The 26466-nt window shown below is 51.8% G+C and overlaps 3 protein-coding genes across 5 annotated transcripts in view; 1 reads left to right on the forward strand and 2 right to left on the reverse strand.

Annotated features, from left to right (window-relative positions):
• Positions 1–4090, forward strand: part of NR0B2 (nuclear receptor subfamily 0 group B member 2) — a 167118-nt gene extending 163028 nt beyond the window's left edge. The window contains exon 3 of the transcript XR_009726573.1: positions 4070–4090. The gene's annotated coding sequence lies outside the window, so the exon portion shown is untranslated. The remainder of the gene's footprint in view (positions 1–4069) is intronic.
• RPS6KA1 (ribosomal protein S6 kinase A1) overlaps positions 1–12646 on the reverse strand; it is a 37683-nt gene extending 25037 nt beyond the window's left edge. For 2 of the 3 annotated variants that reach the window (XM_061360718.1, XM_061360715.1), the window contains exons 1-2: positions 12517–12646; positions 6317–6361 (exon numbers count right to left, since the gene is read on the reverse strand). In XM_061360718.1, coding sequence (XP_061216702.1) covers positions 6317–6361; positions 12517–12579 — 108 coding nt within the window. In that variant the 5' untranslated portion in view covers positions 12580–12646. The remainder of the gene's footprint in view (positions 1–6316; positions 6362–12516) is intronic. The other variant, XM_061360717.1, reaches the window with a different exon arrangement.
• STX12 (syntaxin 12) overlaps positions 1–26466 on the reverse strand; it is a 350272-nt gene that overhangs the window by 318476 nt on the left and 5330 nt on the right. The window lies entirely within an intron of this gene.

Consider the following 26466-nt stretch of genomic DNA (forward strand, 5'->3'; position numbering starts at 1 on the left):
TGTGCCAGCAATGGGACTGTAACGGGAAGATCACTATCCATCCCCTTCCCAAACACCACAGTATGGGAATCACAATCACCCTGAGCACTGGGAATGCCACGTTTTCTCCTGTCCCCCTAAGATACAATAAATGCTGTTGTGAGGAGCTCTTCCCCCCCTGCTCTGTCCTGAAGACCCTGGTGCTGCTACACAAAAGGAGTGATCCCAAAGGCCACCGCTGCCCCCAGCCCTGCTGATGGCGCAGAGCCATCGCCTCCCCGCTCTGTAAGCAGACACAGCACATTCCCGATCCATTCCCACCCCAGCTCGACCTGTCCAGTTAAATACACCTCTGCTGGCCAGGCAATCGATGCCCACAGCTCGGAGTGCTCCCAGCCCGCTCGCCATCCCCAGAGCCGCACCAGCAGCGGTGCCAAGCCTGAGGTTTCACGTACAAACGAGGGATAAATGCCCTCATTTTCCATACCCAAAGGGGTGACGTTTCCCAGCTGCGCGCTCCAGGACTGGCAAGGGAAGGACCTGGATTTCACGCTGCAGTTGGGAAACCCTTCCTGCCTCGGAGCACACTGCAGTGAGATCAGCTCCTGGGAGGCAGTGCCTCTGCTCCCTGCTGCGGAGGCAGCCCCAGGCACACAGCCAGTGCCTTCTCCTAAGGGCAGGAGCATTTAAGAGCTGGGACTGTCCTGCAAGGAATTTATTGCTCCTGTTAAAACCGGGCTTTGGCTTCCAGCTAAGGCTGAGGCTTGTAAAGCTGTGGGAGCCGAGGCTGTCTGCGTGTGCAGGGAGTGTCAAGCTCAGCATCTCAGCCAGGCACGGAGCCAGGGACCCCCCAGTGAACCCAACACAGCTCCAGCCACTGAAACCCACTCTGACCCCTTCAAAAGCCAAGGTTGAGCTCTTCAGGGTCCTCTTTGGCCCAGCTCTTTGCTGCTGTCCCGGGCACAGAGGGAGCTGCCTCCAGCCCAGCCCCAGCAGCCGGTCTCCATCCACCTTTCAGCCTTGCTTCCTCTGGGGTCCACAAGGAACTTCACCCCAGCAATGCCATGCCCTCTGCTCCCCAGCACAGGCAGCCGGGGAAGCCTGGCCAAGGCTGGCAGGAGGCTCCCTTGCTTCCCTGCGGGCTCAGGGACTCCTTCAGCGCTGATGGGGAGAGGGATGACTCGGGTTTCCTCAGTGCAGCACACAGTAAAAGGTTTATTTTTCTTCTCTTCAATAGCAGAGGCTTTCTGGAGACAGAGCTCGAGGCAATTTCTATGAAGCCACGAGGGAGATGGAAATGGAAGAAACCGGAGCGTTTTGATGGGTGAGGGCTGCTGGAGCTGCATTCCTCGCGTGCAGTCCTGTAAACTGACCCCTCTTCCATTATTCATCAGAGTCTGCAGCTCCTCAGAGCCCCTGCTCCCCAAGCAGGCGTTTCTGTGTTCTTGTTTGAAGAGCTCAGCAGCTCGCTGTTAACCACAGCCTGGCCTTGCCAAGGGCGAGGAGCACCGGCTCCAGCGGGAAGGAGCCAGGGAGCTGTCAGGCTTCCCTTCAACACCAACCACACTCCATTGCTCCAGCTGACACCACGGAGCAGCCAGCTCAAACCAGGCTGGCAAAGCTGAGCACTGAGAGGGGCAAGAGCTGCAGCCCAGACCCTGCGGCGCGGAGGGGAAGGCACATTTCCAGGCAGCACCAAGCCGTGCTTGAGGTGTTCTGCTCCCACCAGGTTATCCCAGGGTATCCAGGGCCAGACTGGCCACAGCACTCTATTGAAGCCACTGAAGAGGGGCAGTGGGCAGAGAGGGATTTAGGGAGGTACCTGCTTCTTCCCACATTTCCCAGCTTTCCAGTTCCTGGAGAAGGGAGCAGCAGCTGCGCAAACACGGTTCAAAGCAGAGAACTTCACTTGTTTGGTTTAAAACCCTTCATGTTAAGAGGCTGGGGAGGGCCAGCACTGATGAGGATCACACCACTGGATGTGCCTTGAGTCTTGCCCTCAGCCTGCAGCTAGGGTCGCACGCTCCAGTGACGGTTGCCCTGTCTTCTATGGATGCTCTACAGCACAAGGTCTGTGTGAAGGAGAGGGATGCGCTGCTGGACAGCAGAGCTATGAGCAAGCACTAATGCACTACGCCACGATGGAGCCTTGTCTCTTACATCCTGAAGAAGTCCCGGTTCATGACTAGGGGTGAGAGCAGGGTTCCTCACCAGCCTGGAGGAAAGCTGCTCCAGGTACATCCAGTTTGCAGTGGCAGTGAAGAGCTGAGCTCCTCCCAGGAGGAGTGCAGCAAAGCCAAGGATCAGCCTTATTTCTAACAGCAGCTGACTGCTGTTGAGCCACCCGGAGGACCGGACCAGCACGGAGCTGTCACAGGTACATGGCCACAGCCGTTTCCTCCAACTCATCCTAAAGAACTACAATCCAGAACTGTGGCTGCAAGTGTGCTGTGTCATCACTAGGCCGTTCCAGACGGGTGTTTCAGCCAGACCAACACACACTGATGTTAACAGTTCTTCTCTAGCCAGAAATATCCATGTCCAGGGTTCCTGCCTACACCTTCCCTTGCTGAAGATACTGCAGGGGAGGGCCTTTCTGCAAGCGTTACTGGTCAGGACACAAGGATAAACCAGCAGAGCTGGGAAGGAGCCACATCTTCCCCTTTACTCCATTCCCACCACTGTTTCCTGCCTTGAGCAGGTGGGGCACCTCACACCGGGTACGTGCAGCAGAGCAAAGCCTTGCTCCGGTCTCAAAGGTCTCTTTTATGGTGCAAGGCAGAGCTGGAAGAGGTTACTTATTCACCTCCCTATTGCACACTACTCTCACCCAAGAACAAGCTGATCAGCACTCGCAGCCTCAGCTACCTCCAGAGAGAGAGTGGGCACACCGAGCACTGCAAATCCCCTCCTCTGCTCTTCATTATGAAGTGATTTCACTAATTGGGTGTTGTACTTGTATGCATAATTCCTCACACTTGGCACCTTCAGGGAGCACCAGCTCACTCCTCAGCCAAGTTGGCTGCAGAGCAGGCTATAAAACCCCAATTATGAGAGGTTCCGTTCTTTCCACTGCCTTCAAGCCCTCTGTTGCTGAACAATGCCCAGTCTTCAGCCTACCTGACAATTAAAACCTAAAGAGCATGGAGGAGAACAAGGTTCAGTACCTAGGGACCGATGATTAGCCCCTGGGGCAGAACAGCTTTGGAGAGCACAGCAAGAGACCTGCTTTGTTCCTGACCTGTGCAGAGACGCAGCTGAGGTTAAGCCAAGGCTGTCACAGAGATGCTTCTCTCAGTGGCAGCCCAGGCTATGCCAAAGGAAACAGAGCAGGGAGAAAGCAGACCCTGAGCTCTCTGCAGTGCAGAGGATGCTGAGGCAGCGGTCCTGCTCCTCTACCACCAGTACAAATGTGAAAGAGCAGCTCTTCGCTTCAGCAGCCCACAGATGTTGCACTGAAACCTTGCAGCACCTCTGCTGCTGCTCTCCTAAAGCCAACATCTAAATCACTGCCACCAAAGAGATAAGAACCCCCAAACCCCATCCTTGTACCGCTCTTTGCCAAAGGTCCTGCTCAGTGCAGCGCTGCAATAGCTCTCTGGTTTTAGGGATGTGGCCAGGATTGCTTGACAGATTGAGAGCTTTTACAGTAGGGACACACTGGGAACATCCAGATAAGCAAGGAGTCGGGCATGAGCAATCTAGGGCTGTGCTTGCTGACAGAAGAGGGTTTTCTTTGGGATTCCTTACGGCCACAGAGCTGGAATGCTGCTGGGGTGGCCCTGACTGCAGACCCAGCCCTGTGACCGTGCAAAGGGATGCATCCCAACCTGTAGGATCTTGCAGGCATTTCCAAGATCCTCAGATAAACACGCCGAGGTACGATGCTTGCAGGGACTTGTGGTCCACAATTGCTCTTGAAAGGTGAGAATCCACAAGAGGCACGAAGCTCAGCTGGAGCTACAAGAGCAGCCAGAAGGTACCAGATCACAGCGAGCCTGGCCCAAAACATCCCCTCCTGCCTCTGCAGCGCCCATTTCATGCCCAAAGACCCTCATGTGCAATGAGAGCAGGCGCGATGATGTTGGAGGCATCAGACTCGGGCAGCAGTCACACGCTACCAGCTGCGAAGCTCCCAACTCTTTTGAGGAACTCTTGGATTTCCTCCTTTGCAAAGTGCCTTTGGTTACTGCCCAGGCCAATAACGATTGGATTTGTGGCAGCATCCTCCTCAGAGGGACAGGAACAGCACTTCCGTGTGGGTGTTGAGTAATCGCCACTGTTGGTGCTTCAGGCTATTATTAGAAGGGATCACTGAATTAGCTGCAAAGGGATAGCAAGTACAGACCGAGGATAAAGGTGCCTCTTCCCCTTCCAGCTCTCCAGGTATGGGAGGGATCCTGAGCAACCTTCAACTTGAGAAGAGCCAAGCTCGGCTGTTTACTGCCTCTTTCTTGTCCTTCCTTAGTCCTTGCAGGCAGAGCCAGTGCCAGAAGCTGCTGCTGGCATCTACCCACCAAGTGAACAGAAGACAACACAGCTCCACTGGCTTCCCCCATCTGCAGCATCACAGCTGGTTCAGAGCAGCAGAGTTTGCCCTCACGGTGAAGGTATGTGTTTATAGGAAGGGTTTCATTTGTCTGTGCTGGCAGCAGACGTACCTTGTACAAACTTGGAAGCACAACGGAGGTTATTTCGGGAGCGTGGAGAGGGATCCCTGCGTTCAGACGTTACCGAAAATGGGATCATCAGGCAGTGCTCACAGGCAGTCTGGCCACAGGGCCTTGGAGAAGTGCTGCCCGGACACCTGCACGCTGGGGGATGCTGGACAGCTTCCTGCTGCTCTGCTCCAGCTCCACTGGGGACCTCACATCCATGCCCCACAGAGGGACAGACACAGAGCAGCTAAAAGAGCCCCAAGTGCTTTTTGGCCTCTATCGCATGATCTGTCCGTGGGGCTGCATCTCTGGGTGGGATCAGACAGGGGGTTCCCAGCGGTGACTTTCAAAGCAGAAAACCTCTGCAAGTACTTTTAAAGCAACATCCTTGAGTGGCTTTATGGGGGCAGCTTAACCAAGTGTTTGAGGATGGAAGAGCCAAAGCCTCAAGTCTCAGAAACCCAGCTGGAAGCCAACCAGAACAAATGCATCTATTTCCCTATGCCAGAGATGCAGGCACAGTGAAGAGCCATAAACCCACCAATCCCATAGGAGGGACGTGCACAGTCTCATTGACCTCAGTTCATAGAACCCATGTCAGATTGCTCTGCCAGCCACTGGAAAAGTGCCAGTCCAGCAATGGGACACGCAGGCAGGACAGGCAGGTGAGGTGCAACGGCAATGCTGGCAATTCCAACAGAAGCTTCTGATAAAACCTGTCTCAAATGCAGACAATTGGTTTCTAGGTTTCAATTGTCCTAAAACTATAACTGGAAAACCAACACAATCAGCCCCATGGCCTTTAGCATCGGTGGTGATTCAGGGAGAGAAAGTGGTACAGGGCATTCCCTGAGGGGAAGGCACAATCCATGCGTGGTCTCCCAAGCTGAACCAAGCACATTGTGTCATTCTGGATGGTTACAGCATGCACATAGCAGAAAAGGAGGTCCTGAAAGGCTTCTGACTGCAAGGTACTGCAATGGCCCTTCTGCCCTGCACAGTATCTATGGGCACAGTTAGGGAATACAACAGTAACACTGTGCCTCTGCCTCATACTCAGAGAGGGCTCACATCAGAGCAATTACAGCCCTTCAGCATCTTCCTGCATGGAGCACAAAGAGCTTTAGGTGTCTGAAGAAGGCCAAGCAGATTAAGACCCTTGCCATAAGACCCATGGAAGAGAGCAGCTCAGTTCCCTCTGCCATTCTCAGCTGATGTTAACGGGGATGCAGGGGGCAACTTGACAGAAGCAGAGCTTCTCCCAGCCCCACCAGAGCAAGAGGATAAACAGACACCAGGCGCTCAGCAAGGGCAGCTGTGCCAGAGCCACCCAATACTCTGTATTTCTCATCCCATTTGACAAGACCACAATGCAGAGAAAGGCGTAAAGCCCACACTGAAACACCCCAGGGATTCTTGCTTCCAACCCTCTGCTGCAGCCTCCAGTCCATCGCCTGTGTGCTGGACTGAGGAAGCCCTTTGTGAAACATTCCAGGTACTCGGACGATGAAAGGGAGAGAAAGGAAGAGGCTTTATCTTTTCCCTTCCCTTCTCCAGTCCCTGCCTCTCCCACATGCACTCATCCAGATTACAGAGCAGCAGTTTACAGGACTTAAAAACAGCTGTAATGAACGCAGCTCCGAGGGATGCTTGAAAACACAACCCCAGAGCGCTGTTACCTTGGCTGGAATATTCCCACCTTCTTCAGGAGCAGCCTGCCCATTCTGCAAAAGAAGAGAACTTGCCATTAGCACGTGCCAGGCATAGGAGTGATCCTTACACCCCCCCCTACAGAGGCTGCTGGCTCCGAGAGACCTTCACGCAGGACAAGGAATGGGAGGACGCCACTTTCAGACATGGGACAACGTGGACACCCCCCATACACATAGGGGAAGCTGTCTCCAAGGAAAACCCCACACTTATTAAGCCCTAATTTCCCCTGAATTAAATCAGGGCTGCTTATACACCAACCATCACCTGTGGGGCGACGAGCATCCCTGCACTCCTCAGCTGTGGATCCCTGGGCAGTGGATGCAGGAGTCCCACCCTAAGCAGCACGTGCTGCAGAGACTGCTCTGCAGACATAGCCCATCCCTTGTACCATCCCATCCCATCCCTCCTGCAGCCACGCTGGTGCTACCCCCTCCGCTGTTTCTCTGGGATTCCTGGAAGAAGCAAGAAGGGGAGACGAGACAAGGATGGGAAAGCAGTGCTGGAGTGCAGTTAACAGCCACTGTGCCATGATGCTGGTGATAGCATGAGCGTTTATCAGTTCCTTAGTACCTTTAGTGCCCTGTCAGCAGGAAACCTGCACCTCCTGCCTGGCTCCAGGCCACCTCTGGCCTGAAACCCCAGCTCCTGCTGCTGGAGCAATGCACAAAGTCACCGCAGGTGACCTGGACCGCTCAGAGCAGCATCAGCCGCTCACACCGAGCACTGAAGACATGCAGGCACATCAGGTTGAGCACAGCCCCGTGCCTGGAGGAGCCAGCAGGAGCAGAGATGGGTGGGATTTAATGAGACAGATACTCAGAGCAGGGGAAGCACGTACAAAGGTTTTCTGCAGACTCTGGAGAGAAACAAGGGCAAGAAGATTTTGCTTTGACATCTGTTTGTGCGACAGTCTCAGGCTCCAAAACTCATGGAATCCCTCTCTTTCTTTGAAAGAACAAAGCAAATTTATTCACCCCTCTTCAGATGTGATAGTCCAAGAGAAGAGCGGCAATGCAATCGTATGCCAGCCTCTCAGATTCTTTCAGTGACTGGGCTTGAGGCCTTTCAGGAGTCTAACAGAAACCAAGCCAGCTCCTTCCCTGGAGAAGCAAGGGGACATCAACCTGACCTCTGCCTTAGCACTACCTTCCTCCCCCTTCTAATACCAAATAAACCTTGCCATTGTTGAGCTCGAGAGAGCCTTGGGGCTGCTGAGGAAACCTCCCTCTAACGCTGCACTTGCTTTCTGCAGCATTCCCTGGGTGCTTCCCCCTAACCCTACCCCTCTCCTTCCCAGAGGAAGCCATCGCTGCTTGGCTGCCTGCTCACAAGCAGAAAAGGTGCAATGCTAAGGAATGAAACTGAAGCACAAGTTTAGTTCTCAGCTACTCCAAATCCACAGACAATAGTCCAGAGCCCCCATGTATCTTCATATTCAGGTCTCTCCACTCCCACTTAGCCACCTCCCAGGGCTACCACAATGCAGAGCACCACCACACCTGATGGGGAGAAGACAACCTGCCTCTTGCTTGTCTTCTGATGCTACAGCCTCTAATGCTGGCCCTGCAAAATACCCCTTGCTGTGAGTCCACCCTGAGCTCCATAACTCACCCCAGTGCCAACTTCAGCTCGGCTCCAGCTCCCAAGTGTTTTCAGCCAGTGACTGAAGAAAGCAATGGCACCACTGCACAAGGCAAGTCCTTCCAGAGGAACATTGCCCTCGTGTTTACACGGAGCTCTTGGGGCCGTTAGGACAAAGAATAGCAGAGAAGTGAAGTAAGATCCCGTGTTTATGCAGAGCCTGCACAAAGAGGGGGCAAACGCTGCGCTCAAGATAACCACACTTGGAAGCACGCTCGTGTTTACTGGCTCGGCTGCTACTGATCACCAGTCCATCACTCACTGCTAATCCAAACCATAGCTCCAGGAGGGCTGTTTGTGTCCAAAACAAAGTAGAGTTTCAGTGTTGGACAGAGGGAAGCAGTGCCTGGCTCGGGGTCTGAGAGCAGATCCACAAGGCACGTGCCAGGAGAGGGGTGAGCTGATGCATGGCACAGCTCTGGGAACACTAAAGGGTCTGTCCAGCCCTTCAGCTTCAAGGGTAAGGTAGGAGACATTGGGTGCCTCCTCCAGACCTTTTAAGTGCTGCATTTCATCAGCTCCCTACCCTGAGGAACACTTGTCCTGCATGCTGCTGTTGACAGAAACCTACCTGGGGATGGAAGGGATGTGGAAAGATAGAGAACAGCATCCATGCCAAGGAGGTTTCACGGGCATTCAAGTCCATGGTCTTAGAGGGATGAAGCATCGGATGAAACAGTCACTTTCTCAAGCTGACATAAGGCAGATGGATAAGGAGAGAATCACAGTATTCAGAACCAAGTGCTTCCTTCTACCCCAGAGCAAAACCAGTCCTCATTCCCTCATATGGAATTCAAGAGCCATTTGTAAGTGTCCAGGATGGAAACACACTGCTACACACTCATCACCTCCCGAGATGGACTCCAGCCGTTCACCGTGTTGTGAGTAGAGCTGAAAGAGCTCGTGGGTTTCTTGGGTTGGTATTTGTCTCTTTAAAATGCTCCCTGTCTGCACTCCCCCTGCATACCACGCAGAGCATGCTAGCGAGCGCACGTGTGTTTGCCTCTGTGCCAGATGCCCTCTTACAGCACATTGTTCTCGGGTTGGAAAGGAGCCTCCTGAACTCTGAGAGCAACCCTGAAGCTCTCCCATAGGCAGCAATCAAGCAGTGCCTGCTGCAAGAGGGAGCACAGCCCCTTCCCTCCTGCCCAGGGCAATAGGGAGCTGGTGCAGATGGTGGTAGAGCAGGGCTTGGGCTACCAAGAAGGCAGTGACACAAACCTTCCTGGGGGCCAGCAGCCTGTCCCTGCAGCCAGCCCTGCTCTGGGGCGAGTGGAAATGGGGATTACAGAGCTAATCTGATGGGCACATGGAGCAGCAGCCTGGCAGAGGGGGCACCTATGGGCCAGCGACAGCTAGAGCTGCCCGAGAGGGAAGGCAAAAGCCCTTGTGCACATGTGCTGCTCTAATGAGTTGTCTCAATAGCAGGCAGAGAAGTACCCTGGAAAACAAGTGCACTTGGTTACGCAACTGCCAGCGTGGCTGAACTTGGGAGATATTTATCTTAGGACATCTTGCATTTTAAACCCCTTTAATTCCACATAATCCGCAGCACAGGGAGCAATTTACAGGACAGGCGAGTGCTGCTCTGATGCGAAGCGGGGACGAGCGGCACCCCGACAGGGCAGGACCATGTGAGGCTGTACCCGCTCCTGCTGCCATTGAGGGCTGTGCTCTATAGTTAGCACCACCAGCACAAGTCATCCTGGATTAGCGACAGCTCTGTTTAGAAGAGCAGCCTGCTGCTGTTTCTAGGCCTCTAGGTTTTGACTAGTCACTTTGGAGATGCCCATCTCCAACACAACAAGGGTACCACGTACTCAGGGATGCTCTTTCACCCAGTTTTGATGAACCATGAAGCATTCAAGCAGGAAGGAACAGGGAAGAAACCCTTCACCCCAGAGCATCAGGTAGTTTGACACAAGAACAAGACATTTTATTGTTATTATCAAGTGGAATTTGTGGATCTTGCTGCATGTCAGGGATCCTGCACAAATAAAGACCTCCAAAAGAACTCACATAGCCCAAACAGACCAAGGAGTATCAGAGACAACAGTTTCTCAGCTTCCTCCCCTATCTTTTGATCATTGTTTTCTGCATTGTTCAGCTAAGATGCTTGAAACAGATAAGTTATTCACGAACAGCTCCTGCTCAATAAAGGATGAGACACTCACACTGGCAAAAATAATTAGCTTGAAGTGGTTGGGTTTGGCGTAATCCCACGTCAGTTGTGTTGCTGGATGCTTGTGTAATAAGACAAGAGTTTCAAAGTAAAGCAAGGTCCCGATGACAGCATCCATCACTATGGTGATGGAAGCATTCAGCTCCAGCCTCCATCGCCTGTACTCTGCCCCAGCCAGGTTTTTCTACTACATAAGCAATGTTCTGAGTAATAGGAGCAGCAGAGAGAACAGGAGAAGAACAAGGAGCAGTATCACGATGATAGCTCAGTCCCCAGCACTGAGGGACTTGCCTCCTGCAAGGGATCCATTCAGGCTCCCACTGCTACCCGCTCCAGCGGGCTGGGACAAGGGGCACCAGTCATGACCCATCTCCAGCAGCAAACAGCCCACACTGCTGGAACGCAGTGGAAAAACACCAAATCCCACAACAATAGGGCTGATGCCTCCATCCACCAGCACGGTGACAGCACCTCTGCTCCGTGACTCAGAAAGCAAAGGTTGGACGGAGCCGGATTCTAACCTGGATGGCAGCGATCCCAGGGCAATTTACGTAACCAACGTTCCCGAAACGTCTCCCGGGTTTCTCAGTGGTGCCACCTTGCCCGGGAGTGAGGAAAACTTCATCCTTAGGCCCCTACCTTGGGCCTCAAGGTGAAAACCCCCCCCCAGGCCTTAGTCCCTCTCTGCTGTTTGCAGGTATTCTGCTGGACCTCAGGCATCCCCTAACTCTGCCCCAGGCGATGGCAGCCAGGGTTAGAGGTGAAGAGCATCTCTATTAGTTTTCCATCGCTGGAATCACACACATGTGCTCCACACCTTAGGACTGGTAAACTGCCAGTGTCCCATCTGCAGAACCACCACCTATGAGCAGCTCCTGACCCTGCCCTAGACCCATGGCCAAGGTGAGATGGGGGCAGCTCAGAAGCCAGAGGCAGGCTCCCCACTTTCCATTTACACCCAACGCCCCAGTTACCAGCGCAATGGGGAAACCAGCCACGATCTTCACAGCTGACTCGGGCTGTGAATGCACCAGAACCCGGCCTGGGCCTCTTCCTCTCGGGAGAGATCCCATGATGCTGACACAGCGCCTGCCTGGCACCTGGGAGACCTGGGATTAAGGAGTAACTGAAATCTCACCCGCGGCATTCACCGCCCTGGGCGCTGCCATCGCTTTCCTCCCGTTACGACTCCAGTTGCATTTTTTGCCTTTTCAGGCTATCTTCCCACTCAGAAACCGCAGAGAAAAGCCGTGTCCCCCAGCACCAGCCTGCACCCTGGCTTGAGGCACACCAGGTGCCCTCAGGCAACGCAATTATCACCGCGGGACCTCGCTCCTCTCCCACCTTCCAGCACAAACCCACCCGAACAATGCTTCAGAGCAGATGCTCTGAGCCCCCCGCGCCCCACGCACATGGGGGGCTCTAGGAGAAGCTGTCGCTCATCTGGCCGATGAAAACCAGGCAATTCTCCCCCCCATCGCCAGCAGACCCCCCCCTGCTGTCACAGCAGCAGTGGTGAAATGCTGCTTCCAGTCAAAGCACAGATCTCTCAAGAGGCAAATTTAAATGGGAACGAGCAAATCTGACTGCTCAAGACATCCCCAGGCAAGATAAAGGAGTGACAGCACCGAATCCACACAAAACGATGGGAAAGCACCAAGATGTGTCGTGTCGTGTCCCCCCCCTGCCCCGGTTTCCCCAGGAGAGCTCCTAGTTCCCAGCTGGATGAGATGATGTTAAACTACAGAGTGCCTCAGCGGCTGCTCTGCGATGGCTGCAGGCTGCTACGAGCTGTCCCTTCATTCTGAAATGGCTGTGATGCACGGCTGCAGATGTGGACAGATGCAGTGCGCTGTCCTGCACATCTGGCGGGGGGGGGGGGACGGGGGGGGGATTTGCATTAGAGGGAAAAGAGCAAAGCAAAAAGGAAGGGCGCACATCCAGCGAAGTGACACAGGACCGTGACCGGAGTTTGAAACGCAGGCCTGGGAGAGCAGCTGGGGCTGGGAAAGCGAGAGAAAGACCCCAAACCGGAGACATCCATTCCCTGGGCCTTCAGCGGGGAGCGCTTCCCTCTCTGCCTGGTCGGGGATGCAGGAGCACGCTGCTTGCGCTCCCCGAGCTGGGGCTCAGCGGGGCCGGGCAGCGCGCCAGCCCCAGCCCCACGCCGGCCGGAGCAAGCCCGGCCCCGCACAGCCCCGGCCGCCTGCATCCCCCCTCCCCGGGCCTCCCATCCGCTTCCACCCGCAGGGACCGCGCCGGGAAGGGAACGGGGGAAACCGGACCGGGCTCTCCTTTGTTCGGCGGAGCCCCCGCGGTCGGCCAGGGCCGGTGCCCGCTCACCTCCGTGTCCAGATGCACCACCTCCATGTCGGGCCAGGGCTCGGCGAGCTGTGCGAGCGGCATGGTGCCGCCGGGCTGGGCACCGGCTGCGCTCCGAGCCGCCCGCGCTGGGCACCGGCTGCCCGGGCCGGGCCGGGCCGGGAGCGGCGGGAGGGGAAAGGAGGGGAGGGGACGGGAGGGGCGGGGCGGCTCCGCCCGCTGAGCCGCGGGGCGGGCAGGAGCTCGGCCCCGGGACCCCCCCCTCCTCCTCGGCAGGCACGCACCGGGGTAGGGGGGACCCCCGCGGGGACCCCGCACCCTGCCCGGATGGGCTCTGGATGCGAACGGATCGCACCAGGCGAGCGGAGCAGCCGCTAGCAGGGAGCCCTCCGATCACCGAGAGCCCCCGCTGACAACTACACGCAGGGTCCCGCTCTCCTGGGCCTTGGGAAGGGGTTTTCCACCCACCCCCCCCCCGCCTCCAGGAGCATCACAGCATCCCCGACGAAAAAGCGGTGGGGAGAAGCTCGGTGACACCGTTCCGCTTTGCTGCTTAAAGCAGGAAACTGCTCTGGGAAATCCGGATTCCAAGTTTGAGATGTGCGATGAGTCACGGCTCATCTCTGCCTGCAGCGAGTCCCCCTTTGTCTGCCCTACAACACATGGCTAGAAAACATCCCCACCTTTCTCCGGTGTTCGGGAGAGCCTCAGAGGGAAGGTGGTTTATGCACAAGGGTTCTTGATGCATGTGTTCAACCCCTGCACACCTTCCACTAGAGCAGGTTGCTCCAAGCCCCATCCAACCTGGCCTAAGAGCTCATCTCAGTCTCCCCTCTGGCAGGTTAAAGCCAATCCCCTTCATCACCTGCTGGGTTTCTCAAACAGGAGGCGTTTTCTTCCACTCACATTTAACCAAACCCCACAGCACTGCGTGCTCAGGTTTCACCAGAAAATTGGTCAAATGAATAAATGAAACCTATCTCTTCTGAGGGCGCATGGTTAAGGGTTGACTTCATCGAGGTGTGGCTGGAAATACTTCATGAGCCTCAGTGAAAGCACAGAGAGGTTTGGACAGCCCAAAGCCCTTTCCCTGTTCAGAGAGGGCTGAATCAGGACAGTGCTTTGAAAGAACCCAGTTAATCTCCACAGCACTCAAAGCCAAGCTGTAAATCATCATCAGGACCTGCTTGTGACTGAGGCTGGAGCTGTCTTCTGTTGTGCATGGGGAGGAATCGAGTGCCGGAGATGCCCATGGTGACGGTGTTTGAGCCAAGCCTGGGAGCTGCCTTCCCTGAGTGCTGCCTGATGAAGGCATTGAATGACACAAATCCACCTGGCTGGGTCTGTGTGAGGTTCTGCTCTAGCCAATTAAACTCCTGTCGCTGTCAGAGCAAGCTCAAGCAGATCTTATGAAGAGTTATTCATTCCATTCCAAAGCTATCCAGAATGTCCCCTTCCTGCGTGGTACACGATGTGCTGCCTGCTTACCTCCAGCCTCCACTGCTGCAACCTGCTTTCAATGGCACCAGTAACACGATGATGTCAACACTGGTATCCCATTTACCTTCCTCATTTGTTTGCAAAACACATCTGCCTCTCCTGCTCTGCTGCAGGTGGGGGACGGCAGTGCAGGACAGTGCTGCTTCCTTTCTGGAAGGGGAATAGATGGAGGCTCGGTTACCTGCCATGCTTTAATGAATCCAACCTTTGGACATCACATCCCGACGTGCTTAGAGCTTGGTGAGCCCACAGCGAACACTTAAAGCCATAATGCCAGGCACAAAGTGCATTTCCCATGGGGTGACCTCCCAGCTTCCAAACCAGGCAGGATGGGTGCTGAGCACTTATCTGCAGCAGCTGTGGGGGGAATCTCAGCCAGGGTGGTCATTAATTTCTGACTCCTGGGTCACAACTTGTTATAAATAGCACAAAGAATAATGCTAAAACCGAGATAAATTACTTTGGCAGTGTTGAAGAGTCACAGGGTGATGCTGCAGTGACCGGTAGAAAAGCAAAACCTCCTTTGTAAGGTGACAGCTCATGGGCACTGTGCAGAGGAACTGGTTGAAAGGCAGCACAAGGCCCATTGCAACGTCGGGAGGGAAGGGAGCCAGGAACCTCTGCTGCTCCCACACCCCAGCAGGGCCACTGCGGTGCAGAAAGCCCTTTGTATTTCACAACAGGACAGGCAGGCTGACCATGACCTTGACGGAAGAGCAGGCTTATGAAGCTTTATGGGGCAATGACTTCTTTAGGCTGGAAGAAAAAGACAGCTCTGAACCCATCAAGGTCCCACTGCACCCAAGTGAAACGACCAAATCATCCTGCCCACTTCTTTTAGTGAAACAACAATTAAAGAGAGCAGAGAGGACCACAAATGACTTGTGTGTGATTAATGCCTGCATCTCTGCAGCTCCTTTCATTAAAGGTGAGGAAGAGCATTTGGCTGAGGTAGGTCTATGGTGTCCTCCGAATTATACTGACACCCCCAAAAAGAGCCTAGGTGATACCAGAGCAGCTCAGCAGCACGGGTAGACATGCCCTGGTAGCGGGTTTGTATTGTACCTTAGTTACTGCGCTGCTCTTATCTCAGCCCATGGGATTTACATTCTTTCTGTTCTCCTCCCCATCCCTCTGGGAGCAGGTGGGAAGAAGGGGGGGGAGTGAGTGAACGGCTGGGCTTAAACTGGGACAACCAGATAATGCCAAACCGTGGGTGATTAACAGAAGGTGAAACGTGCCACACAGGATTGCTGCTAAGTCCAGGGCAGGAAGTTTGCATAAGGGAAACCAGGTAGTGGTCTCCCCGAGGGTTTATTTCCTAGTGGAAGAACAGCTATAAAAAGCAGCTGCTGTCCTGACAGCAGGGTACAAAGAGGGCTCCTTGGAGTTCAACAACAGAGGCTGCTATCTGGGTGACTGTCATGGCTAAATACAGTGATCAAACCACAGATAGTGGTGTTCTCCTGAGGCGGTGGCAGGCTGGGGAGAGGCTGCTCCGGTAAGCGCAGACCCCGGATGGGCCGGTGGCCCTTTTGGCAGTGTTGCATTTGCTGGCAATTTGGTTTTAAACCCATCAAATCCCCCTCAAATACAGTTACAGGCGCTCCCACTTCTGCAGGTGGCGTTTGGTGTGCAGGGTCCTCCTTTGCAGAGAGGCTGACAACATTCGTTAAGCCACTTATCCCCAGAGAAGCGCTTCCAAAGCAGATGGACCCACATTACCACATCCAGTTTCTCCTCGTTATTCCACAAGCTGCCCAAGGGATTCTCCACCTTCCCATAGGGTAATCCATGGCTCACCATCTCCTTTCTCTTTACCCAAGGCAAGGAGCATCTCTCATGCACTGCCTGCTCCATGCTACGCTGCTTTCACACATAGACAGAAGCTCAGGAAGCTCGCAGGCATGAGAGCTCACAGGGCTGAATCCCAAAAGCCTCCTACAATGTATAGGCTCGTGTCATCTGCCCCGTGTTTATGCTGAGACAGTCATTTAGAGCTTGCAGCAACCCTCATTGTATTTACAAGATCAACTAATCAGTTCCATAGCTCATTGTTATCCCTATGGTGCCAATAGGGAAACTGAGTCATGTTTGCAACAGGTTGAGGGCAGAACTTGAACTCTCATTCCCAGCTCTCAATTCACAATCTCATGTCCTCACCTCTTCTGCTTCGTTTTGCCGCTATGAAGACAGAGATGATGGATGGCCTTGTTTTGATCCCAGGGACACATCTTTCCTTCGCATCGTACAAACATAGCATTGAAGATACAAAGCAGGACCCTGGAAATGAGAAACTTCGGCTGTGGTTAACAGCAGAATTGCTTCCTGCTTTTCTGACTGATTTCTTTAGCTCCATGGGCTACTGCAGCTGCCTCAAATGCCAGCGTTCTCCAAGGCAGGTCCAGGCAGCGGTTGGAATGCAGGCAGTGGGATGAAGAGCTCCTTAGGGAGCACAGCCCAGGCAGGTCTCATTCCCTTGGACAGGGTTTGTGCAGTCTGAAGGCTTATTCATAGAGCAAACGCCTTTGACCTTCACTGCTGCTTCCCACAAAGGTGAACATCATGCTACCTTGCTCACTTGTCTTTCTAAAGGGGTCTAATGTATATGAACCCCTTTCTTTTGCAAACTATATTGCATTTTGCCTGCTGGTCCTGCAAACTGACCATCAGTCTGCTATGCCCACCCTGCTTCTATGTGGTGTTACTGCAAACCATGAGGTTCCTCCATGGAGCAGAGCTTCTGAATACACTTCCCTGTCTGAAGCACACACAGCTCCAGCCAGGTGAGGGGTTTGCTAGCAGAAGGGATTCAGATTTTGGCTTCATTTGGGCAACGTCTGTGAACATTGCACTTATCTCTCAGGAACTGCAGCCAAGAGGTGCCCTTGAGGAGAGGGACCAGTCGGGGCGGGATGTGGCCTGGGGAGGCGATAGGGAACGAGCTGGGAGGCAGGAGGCCATATCTGCTGGTTGCCATGGCTACAATCGCTGCCAGTCTCCTGTATCAGTTACCTTCCCTTTCCTGGACGCAAATGAACAAGCAGTGGTCTGCTCCTGTTCCTATGTAGGACACAACCCTTGACATCCGATCAGGAGGAGAAAATCACCTCTTTCAAACCTGCACATCTCTTCTTAACATCAGAGGGGAGAGCAGGAGGTGACTTGGGTTTCGGTGTTGGAACTATGCGAGGCTGATATTGCATTTGGTTCTGTCCTGACCTTTGGTTGTGTCCCAGCACCTTAGAAGAGCCCTTTTCCCAGCCTTTCACTCTCATTCAGCCTCCTGGGTTCAAGACAGGCTGCTCCAGACTCAGACCCTGCTGGCTGTAGGCACTTGCTGTCATCTGAGCACACACACACACAGTCAGAACCCTGCAGGTTCCAGGGCCTTCAGCTCTTGCGTGGCTCAAACTACACCTGGAAAAGGCTTTTACAACCCCCATATAAAATACAAGCAATTGCTGGCTTTTTCTTTTTCCCTTCATCATTTATAAGGCAGGTTGCAGCCCAGGTGGCGAGTTATTCCGAGCGAGTTATCTGACCAACTGTGTTTTCAGCGAGCACACGGGTATGTTTGCAGGTTATTTCAGTGCAGCACTATGTGAGGGAGTGATAACATGAAAGAGAAAACTATTAGAGACTGTAAGCAGGAGTGAAACTCCCAGGCCTGTTTGCACTGTCCCCCGGCCAGGAGAAAGCTGAGTAAACAGCAGCACTAAAGTACAGTTGGTTTTAGGCTTCTTTCAGGTTTAAGAACTTGTAAACAAGTGATGAGGCTTTCAAGTGGATACAGACGGGTGCCCTCAGCGTTGTGGTCCTCACACTGATGCACGGTTCCCAGTTTCTCCAGACAGGGTAAGGAAAAACAAAAGCACATGTCAACAGAAACCCAGCTCCACCGGGAGCAGGATGTCATTCCAGTGCGCGCTGTCTCAAGCCTACATCATGCAACTGAGCAAGTCTGGTCCTGCTTAATCGAGGGCACACACAAACACCCGTGCCACACTTTGGGATGCCAGCATTCAAAGTGGAGAAAAAGAAACCGTTTCAAAATTGGAGGTGAATTTCAGCAGCCCCGAGGAGAAAGACCCCAGGAAATGATTTTCCTTAGGGAAAACCCCCAAAGTCTGTTTCTGATTTAAGACGGGCAGTATTAAACAACACAGTCCTCTCTCAAAACAAACTGTTAGACACATCCAGACTTGTAAAGCCACATTCCCAAAATAACCAGAAAAACAAACCTCCAAAACACGAGAAATGATCCTGACTGAGAATATTTTGGCCCAGTGACCAACTGTATTGCATAGGAAGCCATAACACAAACACGAGTGTTTAGGGAGGTGTGGGAAAGAGGTGCCTTCATCATTTAGGGAGAAAGAAGCAGGTCTCCAGTTTCTCTTCTAACAACATTTGTTCACCCTGGGGAAGAGAAGGCAGAGGGGGGGCTGAGCTGAGCTCTTAGGCAGAAGCTCTTCCCTGTGAGGGTGCTGAGGCGCTGGCACAGGGTGCTCAGAGAAGCTGTGGCTGCCCCATCCCTGGCAGTGCTCAAGGCCAGGTTGGACACAGGGGCTTGGAGCAAGCTGCTCCAGTGGAAGGGATTGGAGCTGGGTGAGCTTTAAGGTCCCTTCCAACCCAAACCAGGCTGTGCCTCTCTGATGAAGGCAGTGCAGCAGCTCAGATGTGACTCAGGTGGTTTGCATGGTCAGGCAGCAGTTACACAGCATTCAATGGTTTCCTTGTTGGAGAGTGAACAAAAGGCACAACAGGTTCAGGGATGTCAGAAACCCGATTACCTGGCAAAGAATAAAATCTCTGTCTCTTATCAGCACTACAAAACCCCCAGGTTCTGGCATTAGTGAGGCTCTTGGGTATTTTGCCATGTTGCATGTCTGAGAGCAGAAACACAGGGTTGGTACTTTGCTGCTTGACTGTTTAAATTGCTCTTTTCCTTCTCTCACCTTCATGATGAATAAAAGAAGGGAGCTTGGAAACTGCTCTTCAGACATTCTTCTTTCCAAAGAGGCACTTCTGGTTTATAATAGAAATGCAAGCACTGTCCAGCTGAGCTGTTTCTCGCTCTCCTTAGAGAGGCTTGGTGCGCTTCTCTGTGAGTTTACCTGGAGGACTTACAGCTCTGCTGATGAGGGAAGAACCACTCGATCCTTAACTGGAAAAACCCTCTTTCAGAATTATCCTTTAGTGCCTCTATAGGCATTCAAAGCTCAGCCCAAAGGGTTCTCCATGAGCAGGCTAAAACTCCCCCTGCCCCGGTCTTGTGTGCTGCTCTCGTTTCATTGTCATACCCCAGAAGTGCTCAGAAAAGATAATGTCTAAGCTCAAAAGCAAGAAGCTTACTTTTATCTTTCTCCCGCTAAACTCTGTGGGCACCCGGGGGATCAAAACCATCTCTTGGTTGCGCTGTGCCTTTCCTCTGTCACTGTAAGGAGGGGAGAGCAGCGCTGCTCAGACAGGAAAGTTTTATCCCAGGGGATTCAATGTCTTTTACAGAGGAATTCATCAAATAAGCACAGAAAAATAAATAACCAAAGGCTGCTCCATGCACAGAAAGCCTCCAGCACCCAGAACGCTCCGGAGACACATCCCCACCATGGGTAGCATCTCCCGTGCCACTCACCTCTGCTTTGCTCACACTGCATCTCCAGCCATGGAGTAACAGTGATTTACAGACTAAACCCTTGATGCAATGGGTATTTTGTCCCCCAGTGGATGAAAGCTTCCCTGCACACTGCTTTCTATCAACAACAGTTTTGCCAGAGGCAGGGAGTATTTTAAAAGGTTCCAACCCTGGAAGCTGTTTCCAGTTTTTGCCGCTGTGACAGCAAAAATGGGGCTTGCATGTGAGGCAACGACGCCTTTCACCCGCGTCCTGTGGGAATCAGGATCTGCTCACAGGCTGGGGTCAGAAAGTCCTGGCCAGACCTGCTGCACAGAAATCATTTCCCCCCTCAACCTGAGAAGCCACTAACATAATGATGGAGAGGAACGTCCTGTGGCAGCAGCCCAGCAGAAGATATAGTGGAAATAGGCTCAGTGTGTTGGGTAATAAATAACATCTGATGTAATGTTATTTAACTCCAGATATAAGTACACTGGGGTATGCTATGGCCCTTAAAATGGTACAAGAAACATAGTGCTATTACCTGTTGTGGCTCAGTAACACCATATACTTGTTGAAAGGCAGTATTGATCAGGAGAGATGGAAAACAGGGTTTTGGCAGCTGTTTGCCAGCTCCTTGGAAGTTAATATGGGAGTCAATTACCCATGGGCAAATGTCCCTTCTACAAGATCACCAGCTCCCTCTTGGCACAAGCTCGCCTGCTGACAGAAGCATTTCAGAAGAGGAAGACACAGGTGGAAATGAATGGGTTTAAATAGCATCACTATACAGACAGGAACAGATGGGTTTAAATATCACTATGGCCCTAGAAATTGATTGTTCAGTGAAGTGAAAGGGTGACGTCAGATCAAGAAGAGGGCAAAGCAGCCCTCTTGGAGTATTGGTTAGTTACCCCTTATGGCCCTGCAGTTCTTAGCACCAGTCATAGGCAAAAGTGAGTTATTCGTCGCCCACTTTAAGATGGGGATTGTGCCTGAAACGCAGAAAGTCTGCCGAGGGTGAGCGTGGATGAGGTGTGGATGCTGGAGGAATCCCTCTTGCGAGGAAAGCCCGGTATTGCACAGGGGCTTACACAAGACAGGCAGGCATGGAGCTGCCTCTGGGTTAACTGTGCCCTGGTGCTTGGGATCCACGGCTCTGCCTTCACTACGTGGGGCTGTGTCATGAGCTACCTGCTCAGACACCGTTTCCTTCACCCCAGGCAGGAACCCAGCACCTCTGAGCTCAGAAAACCTATCAGTGTGCTTCTCATCGCTCTGGTGCACAAAGGCAGCGAGTGCACACAGCCAGGGCTGAGCACAAAGCACACGAGAAGGACCTTGGCATGCCATTGGGGTGTTTTATCTTCAACAATCTCTTTACTCGTGGGTGCAAGCCAGGCTCTGTATAGGGTTTAACCTAGCTGGGGCCAGGACACTTCAGTGTGCTCACACAGGGGGGCTGTGGGGCTCCATGAATGACAGGAGGAAAGGGGCCATCGGTATCCCTACCCCCTATTGTTTTCCTCCCCAAATACAAACCCTAAGTTCAGTTTAAGGCTGGCTCATTCTTGCTTTGCTGATAGAAATTGTTCATTTACTGAGTTAATCAGCAAACCAAACTCTCAAAGCATTCCCATGCAAGCAGATAAGAGCCCTGGTCTGCTCCTTTAGCTAATCACTGAATAAGCACTGCAGGGTCGTTATCTAGGAGCTAGTGGGGCATGGTGACAGGGGCTGTGTGATGGAGACATGTGAATGAAATCGACATCATGTTTTTCAGTACAGTGCACCCTCCAATGTGCCCCCAAACATTTGGTTTCAAAGCTTGCTGCACCTCCATGCCACAGCATTGCTCCTCGTGGCTGGAAATCTCTCCCTTTTCCCTGTAATGCTGGGTGGTGTTTTGCCCTCTTCATCCCATAAATGCATAAATCCCCACCCCAAGCAGGTACTGGGGACTGGAGACAAGGGATGAGGCTGGCTTACCAGGAGCTCATCTTACTGGTTTGCATCCACACTTCAAGGAAGTATCACAAGGGTGTCAAATGCTTCACATGCAATCCTGTCAACCCCGGGAAGCAGCCACTTCCTTTCCAACTTCACACAGCGCTCCTTGCTAAAGGTAAATATGGAAAGCATGTGTTAGAAGGAGATAACCCAGTGACTAAGGTAATAATGTAAAAGGTGAAGGAAAGAGCTCTCTGCAACTGATGCCGTTGCTTCAGTTTATAGGATGGCATTCTGTGACACTTGACAAATGCAACGCTGGTATAGAAGCTGCTGGCTAGCAGAGTGGGCATGGAAAGATCCCATTAGTTGGGAATTAACACAAATATTGCAGTCTGATTTCCTAGATTTAGCTGGTAGAAGCAAAGCAGACCCTCAAAATCCTGGCATACGAAAGCACAAGGAGACGTGACAGAAAAGCAGGGGGAGCTTTGCAATAAAGTATTATTTCTTGGAACAATACAATTGATTCTGCAAGCTCAGGTTGAATCCCCATCGAGTCTGATACCAGCAGTTTGTACCAACGGGCCTAAAAGTGACCACCAGGCTTATACAATACCTATTTAAATCTGGGCTTAGGATAAAGTATCCGTTTCCCAGTTGAGGACAGATAAGATGGATAGCAGCAGCAATAGTTTACACTTAAACCTTCAGGACGTGCCACAGCAGCTGCAATGAGTGCCTGAGGAGGAAAAGGAATGGTCCACTGACTCTTAAAATAGAAGTTGGGAAGCCTAGGTTCAAAGGCTTGCTGTATCACACATAGGTTCCTGTGGGGTGTCAGCAGTGCCTGCAAACTGATGATGAATTGAGCACTCCGCCTGGGTTTCAAGTAAACCACAGCACGACTGGAAAGCACTCACATGCTGGGATTGAGTCGATAACATGGGAGAGGCTCGGAGGGGCCTCGCACTGCCCAGCAGGTTATTGCTCATGGAATGCTGATCCAACGATGGGAGTCGCTGGAGGAGCGCTTCTCCCGCTTTCCGAAAGCAAAGAGGCTGCGATAAACCGGGCTCCCAAGCTTGCGAACGGGCAGCTTGGACGTTGCCTGCCATTTGTTGGCTTCCGAGCACGGATTCTGTGTTTCCTGGTACCACCGTGTGGTGAAGGGGAGGAACAGGCTGCTGCTAATCAAAGCGGTGTTAATGGGATAAACGGCGCTACACAAATCCCCGCGTCCACTGGGCTATGGCAAGGAGATAGCACGAGGTTGCCAAATGCAGCCTTCCCTTGCCAACGTGCCGCGGATCCAGCTGCCTTGGGAAACCGTGGAGGGTTCCCTGCAATTAGTTCAGCATCAATGGAATTTTCCTGCCTTGATGCCTGCAGGGCTTGCCAGCACAGGAGCCAATTTGATCGTGGCACGGCAGGGAAACCTGGGCACCCCAAAGCAGGCTGCAGTCCAACAAAACCTATTCACCAAACACCCACAACACAGTCATAACCTCGGGTATTATCTCCAGGAAGAAGGAAATTAGGTGAAAAAGCAATTTAATTGCCTAAGTTTACCATCAGTCCTCAGGCTAGACTCAGAACCCCTAATATATATGTACATTGAGTTCTTGTATTGAGATAACACATATTTGCAGCAACAATAAGCACCAAGATACCACTTTATTAGAATAAAGGCAAACACAATCTCCCATCTGGGCAATGCTGAAATAGTAATCTACTATAACTAGATTAATAGTAATCTAATAGTAACTCCTGGCTTGCTCCACAATTGCCATATACACTCACCTCTGCACAGCAACAGCAGCCAACAAGCTGGAGAGCAGAGAGCTGTCACCCAGAGAGAAATGTGTTGATAACCCCAAAGTAAACTCCGTGGGATAGCTGAGTAAGATAAAGTGAAATCCACTCTCAGCCCTGCTTAAAAGGGGAAACCTAGAAAGTTTGGGGGGTTAAGTACCTGGTAGTAAAATGCGAAGGCTCCTGGTACATGCAGGTGCTTTGGAAGGTGAGCAGGATGTTACACACCTGCAGCCACTGCAGGATCATCCTTCTACCTTCCCTTAGTACTTTCTCCAGGCTGGTTTTATGCACTTAAGACAATAAAATGTTCTTTATTTGGAGGCTTTAATGCATTGTAACAGATCTCACATTTAGGAAGTTTTCCTAATGTTTTCTTTTGCTGCTTCTTCTGCCACACCATGGATTTTCAGGCACCCTAAAAACACCTCTTGCAAGGAGATGGTTAAACCCCCAAAAGATTGTCAAAATAGGTGGGGTTTTAAAAAGGCCCAGCCTTTCACATCAGAACCCTTCCTAACACTGGCTTACTAAAGCTCTCTACTAGTCAGTACCTCCTCCTCATTAGCCTCATTCAAACTTCACTCGGAATCACCTCCCCCTGTGCCACCTCCTTCCCATCTGTTGCAAATGAGGATGGGCTCACACTGTAAATTGTGAGTTTAACTCCAGCTCCGTTTCATCCCTCCAAAGTGCAGGACAAGGACCCATTTATCAGAAATTACAGTCAGCACTATTAGTCCCTGGGTATGGTATCAGCATATCTGGGATGATTTAGGAACAATGAAATCCCTGTGCTATTGAGCTAGGCAATTCTGCCACACATGATCCTGAGACTCAGTACTCACTGGGTGTGCTCCCTGAAACTCAGTCCCTTTTCTTTCCTTGTTCCTTTCCATACCACCCATGGCAGGGCTAGGGGTGACAGGAGGAGCATACTGTCACTTTTTCCATCTATAACAGAGCTCGAGGAATGCAAGATGAAAACTGCTGCAGGAGGAATCTATCCTGAAACTCAAACCTGTTAATCCAAGGGCACTGCACAGGAAGGAGCAGGGACAGGAGTGTGCCATTCCTGGGGAGTCCTCCCAACACGATCGAGTTCACTCGTTCTCATGGGGTTTTTAGCCCAATCCACAACTTGAAAGCAAAAACACGGTCAGGGGAAAGGTGGTTCTGATTAAGGTAAGGGACCCACTGGCCAGCAACTAGCTCACATTAACTTCTACTTGGTTTTAGTCATCACTACTCTGGGGGAGTCCAGAGACTTTCCTTTATCACTTCTCCATCTTCTAAATGTTCTTAAGACCCCAGCAAACGTCTGAAGTGTTTGGAAACAAGAATCAACTGCAGGCTCACTGGAAGCCTGCCAAAGGTTTCAGCACTGCTATGGAGTTGGCCACTCTTTGCGATCTCACCTATTAAAAGGCAAATAAATGCTAACAGCAGTTTGGGTCTATTTCCCAGGCAATTTGTGCTGAAATTAATAAACTGAGAAAGAGTTTAGCAGCACAGCCATTCTGCATGGATTTAAACCATACTGGTACACGACTACTTCTTTTGAGGCCTGATAAGGAAGACTGAACCTGCTCATTTGTGTTGCCAGTAGTGACTCTGGATCCTGGATGTGCCTGTTGCAGCTGCAACCCTGAGCACCAGATTCCCCTGACATCACATCAGACTTCTAGCTCTTTGTGCATCTCTTGTGAAAGTCAGGTTTTTCTGTAAGACGGATAAAATGAAGGTGGGAAAGGTATCAGGCAGCAGAACAAGAAAAATTATCATGTCAGTTGACAGCAAGTGTTCAGAACTGGGGTAATTAGCAGAAAGACAAAAAGCTTTTGTGTCTTATTTAAGTACAGGACTCATCTGCTGTACCCAGCACTGCCTAACAGCCTGGCACAGCTTGCAAGGTGTACAGTAACCAGCAAAAATGAAGCAGTTGAGCTTTCTGAACGTTACCAGGATCCCAGCTTCCTTGCCCTTTCAGAACATCATTGCTGGTCCTCATCATAGCAACACTGGAGAAGCATTGAAGAACAAAGAGTGGAGGAGGGTGTCTTCTGCAACAGATTCCTAGAGAGGATCCTTGAAAACAGCTCCAGAACACAGTTGAGCTCTGACTGCTGTTTGCACATCTGACACTTGCATTTTTACATGAAGTTACTGCAATCCATGGTCTTTCCTAACCATCAGCTACAAGCAGGAACTGGTTTTGTGCATTCCCAGGAGTTTTTCTAAATGCTCAAATCCTCGGCTTGATTTAAAATAGGATGCTCTCTGCCTTTTAAACTGGAAAGTAATTGCACTGGTACCCTTCAACAGGAGGTCCTTGGGTAGTTTTGCAGGTTAGCTTTGTTTCCATCAAACACTGATGGGCTCCAGTTTTTGTAAGCTCACACAGACAGGACAAAACACATGCTAATGTAAAGACCACCTGACAGGCTGCCTTTTCAAATGCACCCGGCAACATAAATCACATTCCCAGCAGATACACGGAGACAATTTCCCATGTAAAATGATTACAATTTAACAGAAAAGCTTATTTTTAGCTTCAGGCGTTCTGGCAGCTGGAGATGCAGATTTGTGGCTATTCTAACCACTAAACATTCACGGATTGCAGCACAGCCTTGTCTGCTCTTTAGCTTTTAATTTACAGAACTAATTAGTTGGATTTACTGTCTTCAGCATCTTTTACCCTCTATTTGCTTCAGGAGACATAGATGAGCCCTGCATGTCAAGTCAAGCCCAACAGGCCAAGAACTCCAGCGCAGGGGCACATCCAGCAGGAAACACCTTGGATGTGGAAGAGCTTCAGACCTTGCAGCACACAACACAAACGTCACTTCAGGGCAGAGCAGAGCCAGGCAGAATACCCACCATGGATCATCCAGGTGGGTTAAAGCTGCTCTAGTGACTTTTACATATAGGGAGGGGATGTTCTGATCAACAAAGAGATTCCAGACCAGGATAAAGGAAAAATACTGTTTTGTGGCAAAAGTGAAAAGATCAGTACTTTCCAAAGTGCATTATGGTATCAGTGTGAAGTAACACGGGTGGCAAAGACATTAAGGCAGTAGATTCAG

Source organism: Neopsephotus bourkii, unplaced genomic scaffold (assembly GCF_033783945.1).
Source record: "Neopsephotus bourkii isolate Nb327-2 ecotype Australia unplaced genomic scaffold, CSIRO-AGI_Nbou_v1 NB_1036, whole genome shotgun sequence".
Lineage (NCBI taxonomy): Eukaryota > Metazoa > Chordata > Aves > Psittaciformes > Psittacidae > Neopsephotus > Neopsephotus bourkii.